We start from the raw sequence: 18,937 nt of genomic DNA on the forward strand, positions 1-18,937 counted from the left end.
GACTGTTTGGTCCCTTGTGATCTGTGCCTTTTGGCTGTTTTTTTTAAAAAAAAATCTTGTCACTTTCCTTCATTAACCCCATATCCTTTCTGCTAACATTCAAAATTCTTATTGCTTTCCTTGAATGAGCCACCAAAGGTTTACTGGTCTCTGGTTAAGGATTTTTTCCCCCTCTTCTCCAGTCAATAGCCCACCCAATATTTTGTGGACCCCCCCCCCCCCCCAATTCTGGACATCCCAGCAGTGTCTACACTGTGCAGGTTTGCCTTCTCTAGAGATAATTTTAATTATATTTCACCACCAAATGGTGAGCTGGCTAATGGTAAAACTGTTTTGCCACTTGCAGAAGGCTAATTTTACAAAAATCTTTGTGAATTGTAATAGTTATCCCAGCATGGTGGTTCAAAAAGGTTCCTATAGTATTGAAGAATAACTAGGACATTTACTGTTTGCAGTTTCACATGTCTCCAGTTTGTTGTTTGAGTTTGCAGTATTTGAACTTGCTGAAAAATGTGTTGGCAGCAGCTCTAAAGGGGTTGGCAATTCTGTAATATGAAAGGCTTTGCTTTGTGTTTGACACAAGTATTCACAGGCTGTTAAGTTTTGAATGCTCATAAATGAGCCAAATCATGGTTGAAAAGAGGTCCCAATTTGGATTGCCTTGGTACAGTCAACAACTATACAGTAAACCTTGAATGCCTACAAAATAAACTAAGGGTTTTCATCATGTAATGCAGGTAACTGAATGCGTTTGTTTTCTGAAAGTTGGTGATTATAGTTTTTAAAAGATCATGGCATTCAGGAGAGTAGAAGACAGACAGACATTATTGATCCTGAGGGAAATTGGGTTTCGTTACAGCCATGCCAACCAAGAATAGTGAAGAAATATAACGATATAAAACCATAAATAATTAAATTATTATTTATGGACAGTGGATTTAAAGACAGCGGATCACATAACTGCAGGAATTTGTTGATTCATTTGTGACCTTCATTGAAAAGCAAGACCACAAGTTTACAATATGGATGAGATGAAGCTAGTAGTATGGTGCTGTTTGTCAAGCAGCTCTTTACCTAATGAAGGCAAAGTGTGTGCTCACTTTCAGTTAACAAGGACAAGAATGAAATCCTGGTTTGTGGTAATGACCTAAACCTAAACTTTTAGTTGATGAATACCTTTTTGAAAGCAATAGGCTGTTTGTATCATATATTTGTCTGTTATCTTAAAATGCTTCAAGAAAAGCCTGGATGACTATGGAGTGTTTTTCATTTTGTTCCAGAGCGAGGGGAAAAAAAAGAAAGGCTGGGCTTGCCTCAGTTTAACACAGCTATTCATCAATTAGATAATTGTCGGGCACACCATCCACGAGAACTTGTGTTTTAGAATATTCCTGCTGATTACCTGCCTGTCATTATCACAGCTACGATCCAATCAAATAAATCTGTGGGTGACAGAAGTTCAAAAGTCCTACAAGAAATCTTTCATTCACAAATTACTCAATTCTGATGCAGTCTGCAAGATTTTCAAGCTTCAGTTCATTTAAGATTGCATTCATGAGACTGCTTTTAGTTAGAAGAATGTCAAGTCTATCATGCTGAGAATGTCTTGGAAAATATGGCCAAATGTGAAGTTTAGGGAATCATCATAAAGTGAAGGCAAGTTGAAAAGATTTAATATGAGCTAACCAGGGACATTTTTGTCAATGACAAGAAATGTTTTTAATGAGAATCCTATTAGCAAGTTTACAGAAGTAGTGGAAGAGTGTTTGATGAAGATGAGAACTGAGAAATGATTAATGCACAAATAATTTCTTAAAGCCAAAATGAATGAAAAGAGGAGCTAGATACACCTGTTAATAACCAGATTTCTGAAGTGCAGCTACTAATATAAAGCTGCAGAAATGATGAATTTGTATTTTTACTGAACGTGCTGTATTCGGGATAATGGGGTCATTGGTTAATCAGGGCAATGTTTAAAGAACAAAAACTAATCAAGAAAATAACTGGAATTCCCTTCGTTTCTGGGACATTATGTCACTTAATTGGGACAGAAGACTATTGTTGAAATTTCTAATTGGCATCAATTACATGCACATGTGTGGCTGTTAGACACTATACCATATTAAGAGTGAACAGTTTTTAAATAGCGTCAGTTGTGTGTGTTGTTCAAAAAAGTGTTTTTTTATTATTTTGCACTGATAGTTGCAAGGAAGTAAGACAATTTGGAACTGTCTTTGCCACTGTGGTTTCAAGCATTCAGGCTTGGAGATGCCAAAAACGGCCAGAAATGAAATGATTTTGCTACTTAGTTAGGAACTACTGTTACGTACCCGTGACACGTGACAGTGGTACCCATGTCCCGTGACTGGGGTTGAAGTTATACTGGACTTGAGGTAATGGTCTTGTGATGGTGGAATGATGTCACTTTCCCGCCAGTAGAGGTCATGTGACAGGGTTTTTTTCAGGTTATAAAAGGAAGACCCCACCCTGTGAGGAGGGGCAGTTCGTGGCTGGATTTGCCAAGTTGACTTCATGCCACTGCGTGATTTAAGTGATGACGCAGTTTAGTTGAAAGAAGAAGTTTTATCTAATGCCTAAAGTTTAAAAGGACATTGCCAGCAGGTTCTTTACGATTCTGCTAGTTCGAGAAATCAGTGGAGAGTGAAGATCGAAGTTCGGGAGTTAAAAGATCAAGGGAAGTCGATTTTGACGGTGAAACAGGTTCGACCTTGTTTGATCCTCATTCGGAAGGAATTCGTTGACTGTTCTTGTGTTAATCCCTCTGAAATAGCAGAAAGGATTGGGAACAGTTCTGTGAAGGAAAGGTCAGTGCCTTTAAGCCGTACATTTCATCTCCGTAAAATACTTCGTGGGAAAAGTTTGATTTGGGAACCGAAGCAACACGACGTGAAAGAGAATTTAAATCATCTTAAAAAGTCTCTCCCTTACATGGACTGTGAGCATTTTGAACTTTCGGCAATACTACTTTGAAGAACTGTTTTTGCAACATCGCTTTAAGAACTGTTTAAGCTTCATTGCTTTAAGAACTGTTTAAGCTGCCGCACAGCAGCTGATTTCCGGTTACGTTAGTGATTTGTTTACTTTTGGGGGGGTTTGTTTACAGTGTTTAATAAATGTGTTATTTGTTATAAAAACCCCTGCCTCACTCATATATTTATTGTTGCTGAGTCCGTAACACTACAAAGAATTTGAAAGGTATTGACAGTCATCCTGACTGTTCTGGTGAAGATCAATAACTGGAGGATGCAATTGTCAAAAACATTGTATTGTGGCAACCCACTTTCTGCGCAGGCGAACCGGCTCACAAATAGCCAGCACGCGGGGGGAGACCTTGGTAATGCATCTCTGATGTCATTTCCGCCCGGAGAGGGCGGGCACTAGGGATTAAATGCCAGCGCCACAAAGTTTGAATAAACTAGTCTCGAAACAGCTTACCAACTGTGTGTCGTTATTTCAGCGCTGTGTGTAGCACATTGCTACAGTATTGCATTATCTGTATTGGGTGTATACGCTGGCTTTGTTCATTTACGATCAATCAAAAGAATACAGCCGCATACACTGGATGAATTCCTCTATCAGTGACTGCCTATTGGGAAGGAACCAATACAGCTTTATAGTACAGTAGTAGTAATGGTAGTGTTGTAATTTGTTTTGTAATTTATTTAAATACATAATTTGTTACTAAGTTAAATGATAGTTTCTTTTTAATTACCATTCTATTTCCATGAAACTTTGGCTGATAGAGCAGCCACTTAAATGGGCCAAATTGTACTCATACTGATTAACTAGAGTTCACTGTAATTTTTTCTCTAGTTTTGCCTGCTTGCTGCTTCTCCTTATGGAAATGTTTCAGAAGCTCTCATTACTCCATTTCATTAACATTGGATACAATTGTTTCTCATGTTGAAGCTAAGACTATGAATATTCATAGCACCCCAAATGATCTATTTCCTCTTGTTTATGATGTGTAGTGTAGTAACAGATTTTCTTTAGTTTTAAGTGATGTGAATTGAATCATTATACATTACTACACTTGTAAAATATTAAGTGGAGTGGAGAGACATATTAAAACGCAATGACTGGTTTGATTGGTAATCATCTGAAGGTCAAGCAAAGGTGATGAGCCATTTGTTTTTTAAGTGGCTACTATTAAACCCAGTTTGAAATTCTGAGATTGCTTTAAAATTGGAATGCAAAGTTTATTACTATATTTTTTTAAAAAAACACACCACCAGTTGAAGCGATGATCATAAATGTATTTAAGCTGAATAAGCACCTAGACTGAAAGCATTAGAGGTGTTACTGGGGTTGTGTGTACAGCGGGAAGAGGACTGTGTGATGCATAAGTCGCAATGTCGATAAGAAGGGACAAATGGGTTTGTTCTTGATGCATTGTCTAACTTGCAAATTTTTTTTTGCAAGTTTTTTGCAAAGTTTTTTTTGTAGAACATTACTGAAATTGTTCATTACTAACATCATTACATGGCTTTTTAAATTGCAGGTGAACCTCAATGATTCACACTCTCAGATGGTTGTTCACTGGGCTGGAGAGAAGAGCAAAGTGATTGTGGCACTTGCCCGAGATAGTCCATATTTGCAGGGACCTCACACAAGTTCAGTAAGTAAAACTATTTTTTTGAATGAAAACACTGATTTATCATACTGCTGTATAATTTGGAAGAATATGCTTGGCTTTTTCAAAAATAAATTGAATCAATAAAAATGATTGCAAAAAGAAATACATTCATTAGAATAGATTGTGTATATTATATTTAAAAATATGCCTTTTTCTATGTATAGAAATAATGTATGTACTAGTAGCAGAGTGCAAGGTATAAGTGACAATAGCATGCTTCATGGTGAGTTTTAACTTAATTTCCCTTGACCTATTTTAATTACAGAAAATGACATCAGCATGTTTGATACCTGCATTTTTGAAGTGCATGGCAAGTAGTGCATGAAAGGGCTCATAAATATTCATTTAAGCATACCAAAATGCTATTTTGTAATTTTATGAATTTATTTGGACCTTGATTGTTAGGATGTCATAGTGAAATAGGAAGTGATTTCTATATTTTACCAGTGGATTAAAAAATAAGTGGAATAAAAAACTTTTAAGAGGGGCTCCTGTTACTGGGACAATGAGAGATGAACAATTCTATAAAGTGTAGTCTTTTTGATTTGCTTTGTTTTGATAAATGTACCTCTTTTTTAAAAAAAACACAAAAAAAAACTTGGAGATTGTTGTGGTATAACTCCCCTTCTCTCCCCCCCCCCCTCCCCCCGGTGATTTGGTTATCAAATGAATTGCTCAGGTCCACTTAATTGCTATGTCCATTTTGTTCTTTATCCTCTTTGGATATTCGAAACAACAAAATATATTTTGCTGTTAACGTAGAGTTGGCTGTCCTTATCCATGAGGGATTGGTTCCGGAACCCCTCACGGATACCAAAAAACACAGATGCTCAAGTCCCTTATTTAACCTGGCTTAGTGAAGTGATCTTTAGGACCTGGCGGAGCTCTGAATCTGTAGTGTTTCTGTTCACGAAAATAATCACGATCACGATTGAAAATAAAGTGGAAATAATAAAGCGATCAGAAAGAGGTGAAACGCCGTCTGTGTTGCCCTTAAGGCATTCATTTAGTTTATTATATTTTCGCTTTAGTAATTCGTTTGTAATCGTTTTCTAGTTAAAGTTAAGGTTGTTGAAAGTAAATTCATTGTCTGTGATATATCGCGGCATGCAATGACGTCACACCCGATTTTGCTGCATCCTGTGGGAAAATACCGGTTTGGAGAAACAGGAAGGAGGGGGCTTGTGTGCGCAGGATCAGCGCGAGAAAAGTTTTCTTTCTATGCACTAGAAACATCATAGAAGCAACGCCGTAAGTTCATAAGATAATCGATATGTTGAAGTAAAAATGTTAACGCTGATTCTGTTAAAAGTAATGACGGTTGATAAAGTTTATGTTCTTTGTTATTTAAAGAGTTGCGGATAGATTGTGTTGAAGTGTATTTAAAACCAGTCGATGGCGTAGGTAGATTCTGACTGTATGTTGTACTTTAATGTAATATAGTTTGTAGTTTTATTTTTGCAAGTATGTATGATGTAAATGTGATGCCAAGAAGGAAACAAATACTGTATATATTTTGTATTGTTTTATCAACAGTTTTCACCATACGTTAATGTGGAAGAGTGAACAGTAAACAGTTAATCTTACTGGGATCGCTCCTCATTGACTCCGGTTTATACTTCGTGTTTAGTTCAGAGTTTTTACACCTGTGCGAGAACACTACAGTGAAAAGGCGGCATTACCAGGTGTTTCAAGTGCTACGATGGCATTGCGATCCAGCGTCAAATCCTTGCCATCCAGCGCCAGGAGCAGTAGGGCATCAACAAATAAGACTGCCCACGCAAGAGCTAAAGTAGAAACCGCTGAGGTGCGAGCGTCATATGCTGAACAGGTGGCAAAACTGAAAATGGAAAAGGCTGCCAGAGAAACCGAAAACCAGTTGGAAAGGGTAAGGATAGAAGCAGAGTTAGAAGTGCTAACGTCACACCGAGAAGCCGAAGCTGCCAGGGTGGAAGCAGAGATATTGGAAAGTGCTGAAGAAATGCATGTTCTGGAAGAAGTAAAATCTACATCAGAAAGGACCAGATTGGAACGCACAAGCGACTATGTCAGATCTCAAATGGACCTGAAGAGTCATTCTTCCGCTCCATACTTATTTGTTAACGTCCCATTTCATGAGGAGTCGAAGAGAGGACCAATTGCATCACATCCATCTGAGGAAGACAATTTACCCTTACATCTTCGCGATGAATTCAAGAATGAAAGGGCTGATGACAAATACTTCTCGACACCAAACTTACCAGCTTTGGTGAGAGGAGAGGCAAAGGTTGAATTCAGAACAGCAAATCCCATAACAAATGTACACCCTCAGTCATATACCCGCCGACATACCCCAGCCAGCATGCCTCTTGCAGTTGAACCCATGGCACAGTAGCTAGCACGACGAGATCTCGTTACTTCAGCACTATACTAGTTTGATGATAAGCCTGAAAATTACCGTGTATGGTACTCCTCATTCGCCAGTGCTATCCAAGGAGTCCAGCTCGGAGCAACCCAAGAGTTGGATCTTATGACAAAATGGCTGGGAAAAGAATCATATGAACAGGTGAGACACATACGTTCAGTGTACGTCAATAACCCCAAGCATGGGAGAGACTCCAGCAGTACTATGCGGCCCCTGAAATTATTGAAACGGCACTATTTCGACATCTGGAAAATTTTCCTAAGGTGTCAGCCAAGGACCACACTAAGCTAAGAGAGCCCGGAGATCTACTCATGGAGATTGAAGGCACTAAAGAGGACGGCTATTTAACTGGCCTGTCATATTTAGATACTTCATATGGAATTAGAGCAATCGTGGACAAACTTCCGTTTGGGCTGCAGGAAAGGTGGGTGTCTGTTGGCTCAGAGTATTTCACTAGCTTTGTGTGCAAGGAGGAGAAGAAGCGAAGCGACCCTAGCTTCATGAGTCAAGGTAGCAATACAATTTACACCAAGCCAGTTAAATCCACTTCGAATAATTTTAACATCAATAAACCTGTCTCAGTGCGTAAAACTGAAGTCTCTACAACTAACAATGACCCTAGCAAGAATTGTCCATTGCACAACAAACCCCACCCCCTCATAAAATGCAGAACGTTTAGGAAAAAACCCTTTGACGAGAGGATGGCCCTTCTCAAGGAGAAAAAAATGTTCTAAATGCTGTTCCTCTACCTCTCACCTCGCTAGAGAGTGTACGATCCCCGTGAGTTGCTCGGAATGTAATAGCACTAACCACGATGGGGCTATGCACTCCGGCCCGTTACCACAAACTGACAACGCTCCTTCACCCTCACAAGAGGACGACAGGGAGGGAGAGGATCACTCCAAGACGACTGTTGTCAGCTCAAGCTGCACAGAAGTTTGCGGTCAAGGTCAGTCAAGCCGTTCTTGTTCAAAGATCTGCCTCACTATGGTGTACCCTGAGGGAGCCAAAGACAAGGCCATCAAAGCCTATGTAATTCTGGACGACCAGAGCAATCGCTCACTGGTCAGACCAGAGTTCTTTGACTTGTTCAACGTAGAGAGTAATCAGTTCCCATACTTCCTTAGAACTTGCTCAGGCAGCGAAGAAAGATATGGAAGGAAGGCAGAAGGCTTCCAGCTCGAGTCCCTGGATGGTAAAATTGTCATCTGTCTCCCTCCACTCTTAGAGTGCAATGAAATTTTGAATAACCGCACCGAGATCCCGACTCCAAGCACTGTGCGACACTAGCCGCATCTCCACCACATCGCCAAGCACATCCCAGAACTGGATGCAAAAGCAGAAATACTCCTGCTATTAGGAAGAGATGTTCTCCAGGTGCACAAGGTCAGGCAGCAGGTCAATGGACCACACGATGCCCCCTTTGCCCAATGCCTGGATCTGGGCTGGGTGGTGATAGAGGTGTGCCTTGGCAATGTACACAAACCGACAGTTAACACACAAGACCAATGTGCTAGAGAGTGGCCGCCATTCAATTTCTCAACCCTGCACAAGCTTCATGTGTATCAGGGAAGCATGACAGGGCTTTAACAAGTGTACTAAAGTAACTGACAAGACACTGGGACAGTCAGTCTTCGCTCAAACTGAGCATGATAATAAACTTGCTCCATCAACGCAAGGCGCCATCTTCTTAAAAATAATGGACACTAAGGTCTTCAAAGACGAAGCAAATAACTAGGTCGCCCCACTACCTTTCAGAGAACCACGCCAGCACTTGCCAAACAACAAAGAGCAGGCAGTCAAGCGGTTCACGTCTTTGCAAAAAACCCTGAAAAGGAAACCTGAAATGCAACAACAATGCGTAGCATTCATGGAGAAGATCTTCGCTAATGGACATGCTGAAGTAGTGCCACCACTGAGAAGGTGAGGAGTGCTGGTACCTCCCAACATTTGAGGTTTACCACCCACAAAAGCCCAATCAGATCCTGGTGGTCTTTGACTCCAGTGCTCAGTGCGCTGTTATCTCCCTTAATGATGTGCTCCTCACAGGCCCCGACCTCAACAATACCCTTCTCGGGGTCCTGCTGCACTTCCGGAAGGAGAAGGTCGCAATCCTAGCAGGCTTCCAGCAGATGTTCCATTGCTTCTTAGTACAGGAGGACCATCGCAATTTCCTCCGTTTCTTATGGGGCAAGGACAGCAACATTAACAAGGAAGTCATTGAGTATCGGATGAAAGTCCACGTTTTCGGCAATAGTCCATCACCTGCCGTGGCCATCTATGGGCTGCGAAGAGCCATCAGCCATCCGTGCACAGGAGCACGGCGATGACACTGTTAAGTTTGTAGAAAGGCACTTCTATGTCGATGACGGCTTGATATTGCTCCAGAAAGAAGATGAAGCAGTCGACCTGCTCCGACCTACACAAGCCTCACTTGCTGAGTCAAACCTCCACTTGCACAAGTTCGCATCAAACTGTCAGGCAGTAATGGAGGCCTTTCCACACGATGACTGTGCTCTGGCGATCAAAGACCTAGATCTAGATGGAGAAACCATACCCACACAAAGGAGTTTGGGCCTCCTTTTGGAGATTACAACTGACACATTCACCTTCTCCGTGCCTACCGTGATCAAGCTATTCACCCGCTGTGGAGTTCTCTCCACTGTCAACAGTGTTTTCGATCCCTTGGGTCTACTGGCACCAGTTACGATCCAGGGAAGAGCCCTTCTTAGGGAACTGAGCTCTCTGACTGGTATACTCCCCTACCAGAAGACAAGCTAAACAGATGGGAGGCTTGGAGAGATTCACTTCAAGATCTAAAACAGCTTCATATCCCACGTAGGTACACTGCGGACAAATTGGCCCAGGCAAAGGACGTCATCCTTAAAGCAACTCAAAGAGCAGCTTTTGCAAGGGGGTTTTCGGCCCTCCAAGCCAATAAACCAATACCAAAGGACAGCCCTTTGAGGAAACTCAACCCGATCCTGAAGAACGATCTCATTTGCATTGGAGGCCGGTTAATACACTCTCGCCTTTCAGCTGCAGAAAAGAACCCAGTAATCCTGCCCAAAGACAGCCATGTGTCCTTACTGCTCACACGCCATCACCATGAACAGGTAAGGCATCAGGGCCGTCACCTGACGGAAGGAGCAATCAGGGCAGCGGGACTGTGGATCTTGGGAGGCAAAACACTGATCAATTCAGTACTCCACGAATGTGTAACCTGCAGGAAACTGCAAGAGAAGATGGAAGCTCAATGTATGGCGGGCCTCCCACCAGAACGCCTTGAAGCCTGCCCTCCTTTATGTATGTGGGGCTCAATGTATTTGGTCAGTGGACTATCACTACTAGACGCACCAGAGGAGGACAAGCAGAGAGCAAACGGGCCATTATGTTCAGCTGCATGAGTTCGAGAATGGTACACATTGAAGTCATCGAACCTTTGGATACATCCAGCTGCATTAATGCTCTCAGGCGCTTCTTTGCACTAAGAGGCCCTGCAAAACAGCTAAGATCTGATTGCGGCACGAACTTTGTTGGAGCGTCCAAGGAGCTCGGGATGGACAAGACGGTGCAAAGGTACCTCAGTGAGCAGGGATGCAACTGGGAGTTCAACACACCACACACCTCTCACATGGGAGGCTCATGGGAGCGGATGATTGGTATCGCCAGAAGGATCCTGGACTCAATGTTTCTGCAGCAACGCACCCGACTGACCCACGAAGTACTGTGCACACTAATGGCAGAGGTCACAGCCATTATAAATGCACGACCACTCCTACCTGTCTCTTCTGACCCGGAAAGTCCCTTCATACTCTCGCTTTTAATGCTCCTTACGCAGAAGACAGGAGCTTCCCCTCCACCTGGGAACTTCCCAGATAAGGATTTGTACACAAAGCAATGGAGACAGGTTCAGGCTCTCGCAAATCAGTTCTGGTCTCATTGGAGACATGAATATCTACCTTTGTTGCAACACAGACAAATGTGGACAGAACCCCGCAGGAATCTTCAAGCTGGAGATTTAGTCCTGCTCAGGGACAAGCAGATCACCTGCAACTGCTGGCCAATGGCCAGAATCACTGCCACATTCCCTGGTAGGGATGGACATGTCAGGAAGGTTGAGTTGAAAACTTCTGACCAAGGTGATGTGAAAACTTACCAAAGGCCAGTTGCAGAAGTCATTCTACTTCTACCTAAGGACTGATTTAGAGACTGAAGTTTGTATTATGTTCATAGTGACCTTACGAAGGTCAGGCGGGGAGTGTGTTGCCCTTAAGGCATTCATTATTATGTTTTAGCTTTAGTAATTCGTTTGTAATTATTTTCTAGTTAAAGTTAAGGTTGTTGAAAGTAAATTCGTTGTCTGTGATATATCACGGCATGTGATGACGTCACACCCGGTTTTGCTGCGTCCTGTGGGAAAATACCGGTTTGGAGAAACGGGAAGGATGTGTGTGCAGGATCAGTGTGAGAAAAGTTTTCTTTCTATGCACTAGAAACATCATAGAAGCAATGCCGTAAGTTCATAAGATAATCGATATGTTGAAGTAAAAATGTTAACGCTGATTCTGTTAAAAGTAATGACGGTTGATAAAGTTTATGTTCGTTATTTAAAGAGTTGCGGATAGTTTGTGTTGAAGTGTATTTAAAGCCAGTCGATGGCGTAGGTAGATTCTGACTGTATGTTGTACTTTAATGTAATATAGTTGTAATTTTATTTTTGCAAGTATTTATGATGTAAATGTGATGCCAAGAAGGAAACAAATTATATATTTTGTATTGTTTTATCAACCGTTTTCACCATACGTTAATGTGGAAGAGTGAACAGTAAATGGTTAATCTTACTGGGATCGCACCTCATTGACTCCGATTTATACTTCATGGTTAGTTCAGAGTTTTTAACACGTGCGAGAACACTACACCGTCAGTTGTTGGAAAAGCGTTCGGCTACAATCAGTCAGCGATCGAAACAATTTTAAAGGATAAAGTGAGAAAGGCCCTGCCCCAATGAAAGCTACAATTATTACTAAGCAACGCAGTGGTTTAATTATTGAAATGCATATGTTTTTTAAGTGATTTATATGCATAGAAAGGTAAAATATATGCTATATATTAAGATAAACGTTTGGATAACCAACACTAAATAATACCATTATGTAGCTGTTCCTACTTACTTAGTAAGAGAACTTCCATTTTTTTTAAATTCCAATCCACGATAACCTAAGCACATCCTCCTGCATGCTTTAAATCATTTCTGGATTACTTATACCTAATACAATGTAAATAGTTGTTATACTGCATTGTTTAAGGAATAATGACAAGAAAAAAAGTGGATACTTGCTCGAATAGTAAGTGCTGGAAGAGCACTTCTAGGTTTTCTCGATTCACAGTTGGATGAATTTGCATATGCAGAACTTGCAGATAAGGAGGGCTGACTTTACTTCCTTCTATAGATATCTGTTGGGTATGCAGCCAAATAGATCCATTTCAGTTTTGGCCCAGAATATTTACTGTTACAATAAAAACATAGCGTGTTTCAAGTAAAATTGCACCAATTTTTTTTTCACAGCACCCATCCACCACCTTGATATAGATTAGCTGACTTGATACTAGTTTATTGTCTCGTGTATGAGATACAGTGAAAAGCTTGTCTTGTATATCATTTGTACAGATCAGATCATTACACAGTGCATTGAACTCCATGAGATAAAAGAATAACAGTACAAAATAAGGTGTAAAAGCTGCTGAAAGAGTGCAATGCAGGTTAATGATAAAGTGCAAAATCATAAACCAGGTAGATTATGAAGCCGAGTTCATTTTATCATTTAGATGTCCGGTCAAAATTTGATGACTGGGTAGAAGCTGTCCTTAAGCCCAGTGGTGTGTGCTTTCAGGCTTTTGCATCTTTTGCCTGATGGGGGAGGGGAGAAGAGCGAATGTCTGGAGTGAGTGAGATTTTTGATTATTCTGGCGGCTTTACTGAGTTTGGTTGCTAAGATGTGCTGAGCTGTGTCCATGACTCTGCAATTTCTTGCAGTTACATGCAGAGCAGTTGCCATACCAAGCTGTTGTGCATCCAGACCGAATGCTTTGTATGGTGCATTGATTTAAAAATTGCTGAGTCAATGGGGACATGCCAAATTTCTTCAGCCTCCTAAGGAAATAGAGGCATTCTCTCAGCTTTCTTGGCCATGACATCAGTGTGGTTGGACCAGGGCAGGCTATCAGTGATGTTCACATCTAGGATCTTGAAGCTCTCAACCTCAACACCCTGAACATAGACAGAAGCATGTGCTTCACTTGCCTTTCTGAAGTCGCTGACCAGCTCTTTTGTTGACATTGAGGGAAAGGTTGTTGTCATGACACTGTCACTAAGCGCTCTATCTCCTTCCTTTACTCTAACTCATCATTATTTGAAGTGTAGCCCACTGCAGTGTATCATCTGTAGATGGAGCTGGAGCTGAATCTGGCAACACAGTCATGAGAGGAAAGTGAACAGAGTTGGGTGTTGAGGAGACAACCTTGTGGAAAGCCAGTGGAAAGCATAATTGTGGCAGTGGTGTTGCTGCCTATACTTATTGCAGTCTGTTGGTTAGGAAGTCAAGGATCCAGTTGCAGAGGGAGGCATTAACTCATGGGTTCTGGAGTTTAGTGATAAGTTTGCTTGGAATAATAATATTGAAGGCAAGAACTGTAGTCAATAAACTGGTCTGACAGAGGTATCTTTACTCTCCATTTGCTGCAGGGATGAGTGTAGGACCAGGGAGATGGTGTCCATCATTACTGTTAGATACAAAGCAGCTGCTTTATTCGACAAAGCAAGGTACAGCAGGCATCATATAGAGACGCTTTCAGTAGAAAGGTCTGCTGGGCCAACGTGGGGCTCGATATTTTATGTGCTAAACATGGGGCAATTCCATATTTACAAAGTTTGACAATGCTTTCTTTTGAAACTACAAAACTTCACACCTCCTCATTTGCATCTGTACCGCAGACGCCAGCATTGTCTGGACTGGGATTCGCAGCTTTCAGGGATGCATTGTTCCAAATTAAATCCACAATATTTTCAAGGGACAAAAGACTAGTAGCCAGAGCCACTTGCTAAGTGTAAGTAACCTAAACCCAAAACTCACTCTAACAAGGCAAGAACTGTAGTCGATAAACTAGTCTGACAGAGGTGTCTTTACTCTCTATTTGCTGCACAGATTTTAAGAAAAGCAAATGGATTGCTACTTATCTGTTACCTGGATTGCAGAAGTTTGTTTGTATCTGCATAACCATAGACTTTAGATTCAGCAATTCGGTACCTTAATTCATGTTCATTGGGACTCTGTTTTCTCAGTTGTCAAGTAGGTTGCAATAAATTTTATAATGGCATATGTAAAGAGTAAATTTATTGTCATTATTATTGTTCCACAAAACAATGGAGAAAGCTTTGTTGTGCATGCTATCCTTGCAATCACTACCTAAAACAGTGCACTGAGGAAATATAAAGGAAGACAATTGCAGAATAAAGTGTTACAGTTACAGAGAAAGTGTAGTACAGACAGGAAAGTACAAGGACATGGTGCGATTGAGGTCAAGAGTCTATCCGCTTAATATCTTATACCAGGGAGGTAGATGTTCTCCTTGAGCCTGGTGCTGTGTGCTTTCAGGCTTGTGTATCTTGTGTCCGATAGGAGGGGTGGGGGAAGAATGTTAAGGGTGGTGGGGCCTTTGATTATGCTGGCTGTTTCACCAAGGTAGTGAAAAGTGTAGACAGTCCATGGAGGGGGAGGCTGATTTCTATGGCATGTTAAGCTATGTATACAACTCTACAATTTCTTTGGTCTTGGGCAGAGTAGTTGCCATACTAATCCATGGTGTATCTGGATGGGGTATTGTCTGTGGTGCATTGATTAAAAATTCATGATTGTCAACAAGGCCATGCCAGATATCTTTAGCTCCTAAAGAAGTCAATGCACTGGTGAGCTTTCTTGGCTGTGGCATCTTTCTGGTTAGACCAGGGTAGGTTATTAATGTTCACTCCTAGGAATTTGATGTGCTCAACCCTCTCCACTTCAGCACCATTAATATGAGCAGGAGCATGTTCACTGCCTGCCCACCCACCCCCCCTTAGTAAATACAGTGGTCAGTGCTTTTGTTTGCTGACATTGAAGGCACGTTTGTTTTCATGACACCATACCACTAGCCTCTCTATCTCAGAGTTCAAAGTAAATTTATTATCAAAGGTTTGTATATGGAGACATGTACTGAGATTTGTTTCTTTGCTGGTGTACTCAGTCAATCCAAGAACTATAATAGAGTTAATGAAAGACCACACCCAACAGGGTGGACAAACAACAAATATCTGAAAGATGACAAGCTTTGCAAAAACAAGAGAACAAAAATAAATAAGCAATAAACATCAAGAACATGAGATGAAAAGTCATTGAAAGTGAGTCGATAGGTGTGGGAACAGTGAACTTGAGTGAAGTTATCCCCTTTGTTTCAAGGGCCTGATGGCTGAAGAGTAATAACTGTTCCTGAACCTGGTGGTGAGTGTTTAGTACCACCTTCCTGATGGCAGCAGAGAGAAGAGAGCATGACCTGGTTGGTGGTGGAGTCCCTGATGATGGATGCTGCTTTCCTGTGATAGCACTCAGTGTAGATGTGCTCAATAATATGGAGCGTTTTACCTGTGATGGACTGGACTACATCCAACTTTCTGTAGGATTTTTCCATTCAAGGCTGTGATGCAACCAGTCAATATACTCTCGACCACACATCAATAGAAGTTTGTCAAAGTTTTAGATGTTATGCATAATCTTCTCAAACTTCAGAGAAAGAGGTACTGTCATGTTTTCTTTGTAATTGTACTTGCGTGCTGTGTCCAGGGCAGGTCCTTTGAAATGTTAACACCTAGAAATTTGAAGTTCCTTCCTCTGCAGTGACACATTGTTATTTTAAGATGTGTATTTGGATATTCAAAAACAAATTTATAAAATTCAAAGTTTTAATTTGCATTAAAAATTACATTCATGATTTTCATGCTATATTAAGGTTTAAAATACTTTAAATGGAGAGTAATTTAAAAGTGCACAGCAGTACTTTTCTCATGTGAGCTTTGCTTAAATCCTTTGGTTTAGTGAGGTGTATCTTTCTTACTGCCCCTTCTTCCTCTGACTTTGTTTTCTTTTGCCTATACTTTACTCTTCCTCACCCCTCTACATTCTCTTGTATCACCCCACATACTCATGGGGATGAAGTCGATCCTCTCACAAAGCACCATGAAGTTTGTCAGACTGAAAATATTGAAGATATTTCATAATTGGATCAGTGTCAGGAGATGCTAGAGTAAGCAAAAAGAACAAGTGATGTCTTGAAAGTATTTGTTGGGGCGTTTACTGTTTAACATTTTTATTGATGATGCAAGTGATTGAAAGGAAAACCAGCTATCCAAATTTGGATGATGACATCCAAATAGATCTTTTCATAACATGTAGGTGGAAGATTTTAAAGAAACAAGTTAGAAAAAGATGAGTGAATGGGCATAATTGCAGTAAATAGATTTCAGTGTGGATAAATGGGAGATCATCCAGTTTGAATCTCAAATAGAACAAGATGCACAAAAAATAGTGAAACATTAGGAGATAAGAATGTTTCAAGTAGACATGAATCAATATACATTAAAATGCCATAGATATGGAGAGAAAATAACAAAAAATAGAAATGCAGAATGCTGGAAATTAAGTGGGGAGAGAAAGGGAGTAAACATTTCTAATTTGAATTTCAATGCAACTTTTTTTGTTATCATTTCAGGCTAAGTATGATTAGAGGAATATGGCCCTAATGATGTAACTTGTACAGGAAGAGAAATTGGTCATGGGGAAGTTCAGAAAGTGGACAATGAGAAAGGTGCTCTTAAAGAGAAAGAATCAATTGTTGTACAACAGAATTTAGAGGACATCTTTATGGCAGCAAGCACTTTAAGGCTTTAAATTTTAAGCTATATCTTTAAATTTATCAGTTTTCATTTTCTAATCTACTGTCAACTCAAGGTATGATCATACTTTTCATATCTCTTACATCAGTGATTTGCATCTTGTGGTTTCAACTTAAACAGTTTCATTTTCCTTGTGCCTGACTTTCAATTGCACCAATGCGCTCAGCGGCCCTGCTCTGAATTTTATTTTGTCAGTCTTTCTCAAAAAATTGCCATGCCTGTTTCTAGGCCTTTTTCACTTTGGAAAAGTTAAAATATATTGGGCCACCTAGGTTGGAAATATGGCTATTTACTACATTCACTTTGCATAACATCTAAGGTGAATAGTCTGAGTATTTTTAAGACATTGTCCAACGTGGCAGCAGGTCGAACATTAATTCCATATGCCTGCATTTAGCCCATATCGTTCGTTCTAAACCTTTCCTATCCATAGATCTGCCCATCGTTATTATTGTATCTGGCTTGACCACTTTCTCTGAATACCCACCACCTTCTGCGTTGGGGGAAAATAAACATACCCACATAGATTCCCTTTTTAAATATTTCCCCCACCATCTCAAAGCTTTACCCTCTGGCATTTGACTCACCAGCTCTGCAGAGGGTGGGGGGTGGAGACTGTGACCATCCATATTATCTGTAACCCTCACAACTTTATAAAACTCCTGTGAGAACCCCTTAGCTTCCTTCACTCCAGCGAAAACGATCCTGACCAGTCCAGTGTCTCCTTGTACACTCAAGCTCTCTAATCCTGGCAATATCCTTGTGAATCTTTTCTGCACTCACTAGCTTAATCACATCCTTCCTACAGTATAATGATGAGAACTGGACACAGTATTCTAAATGCAGTCTCACTAGCATTTTGTACAGCTTCATAACATGAAGTCCAACTCTTATAATCATTGACAATCTGATGAAGGCAAGCATGCCATCTGCTCCTTTCATCAGCTTGTCTACCTGTATCATTACTTTTGGACATCTATATACTTGTGCCCATAGATATCTTTTGTCCTACAACACTCCTTAGGGCCCTGTTAATCGCTCAGTATGTCCTACCTTGGTTTAACTTCCCAAAATGCATGTCATTGTCCTCAAATTCAATATTGGAGAAAGGAATAGAAGATTCCGCTGAGTGGATTACATAGAAAGGTGGATGTAGACTTGTGGAGCACCCATGATATAATAGATAAATTGGGTTTATTAGCCTGGTTCTTGTTGTTAATTCTGTGTAATAATTTTTCTTCTTCGGTCTCTCCTACCCCTAGGTGTACATTTCATATGACTATGGGAAGACCTTCAAGAAAATCAATGAGGAGTTCAAACTGGACGATGAAACAAAAACACAGAAATATATTGCTCAGTTTTACCACAGCCCAATAGATAACAAAAGGGTAATAGTCATTCTTTAGAATAATGGGAAAAATTTGTGCTATTACAATAAGTATCTTCTCTTCAGATTTATTTGTACACACCTCATTACTGATTTTTGACTTTTTCATAATGTCCTAGTGTTTCTAGAACAGCATTGATTCATTGCTGTCAGCTGTTCTCTTTGACAATTCCCTTTTATGTAAAGATTGTAGTTATTATAGCTTGTATGTTTCTAATGGTGCAAATGCTTTGGTTCCATATTTTTAATCCACTGATTTAACTGCACAAAGTTAAACTTAAAATGATGGCAATGAGAAAAGTTGCAGGGTTATTGGTGTAAGATGTCTTTTTAATTTTTTTTTTAAAAATACTGGAACTTTCTAGCCTAAGGCACAATATAAGTATCATCATAAATTCTGCACTGCCTTGGGAGACTGATGTGGTTCATTTTGTGCAATTTGGGACCCAATCTGTGGGAAGGTGAGCTTTGATTGCAAAATTTACCATGGTCCTCGGTGCAGTA

General features: G+C 40.5%; 1 protein-coding gene across 1 annotated transcript in view; it reads left to right on the forward strand.

Moving 5' to 3' along the window:
* sorl1 (sortilin-related receptor, L(DLR class) A repeats containing) overlaps positions 1 to 18,937 on the forward strand; it is a 215,176-nt gene that overhangs the window by 36,832 nt on the left and 159,407 nt on the right. The window contains exons 2-3 of the mRNA XM_059956940.1: positions 4,523 to 4,639; positions 18,309 to 18,434. Of these exons, the coding sequence (XP_059812923.1) occupies positions 4,523 to 4,639; positions 18,309 to 18,434 (243 nt within the window). The remainder of the gene's footprint in view (positions 1 to 4,522; positions 4,640 to 18,308; positions 18,435 to 18,937) is intronic.

This window comes from Hypanus sabinus, chromosome X2, assembly GCF_030144855.1.
Source record: "Hypanus sabinus isolate sHypSab1 chromosome X2, sHypSab1.hap1, whole genome shotgun sequence".
Classification (NCBI taxonomy): Eukaryota; Metazoa; Chordata; class Chondrichthyes; order Myliobatiformes; family Dasyatidae; genus Hypanus; species Hypanus sabinus.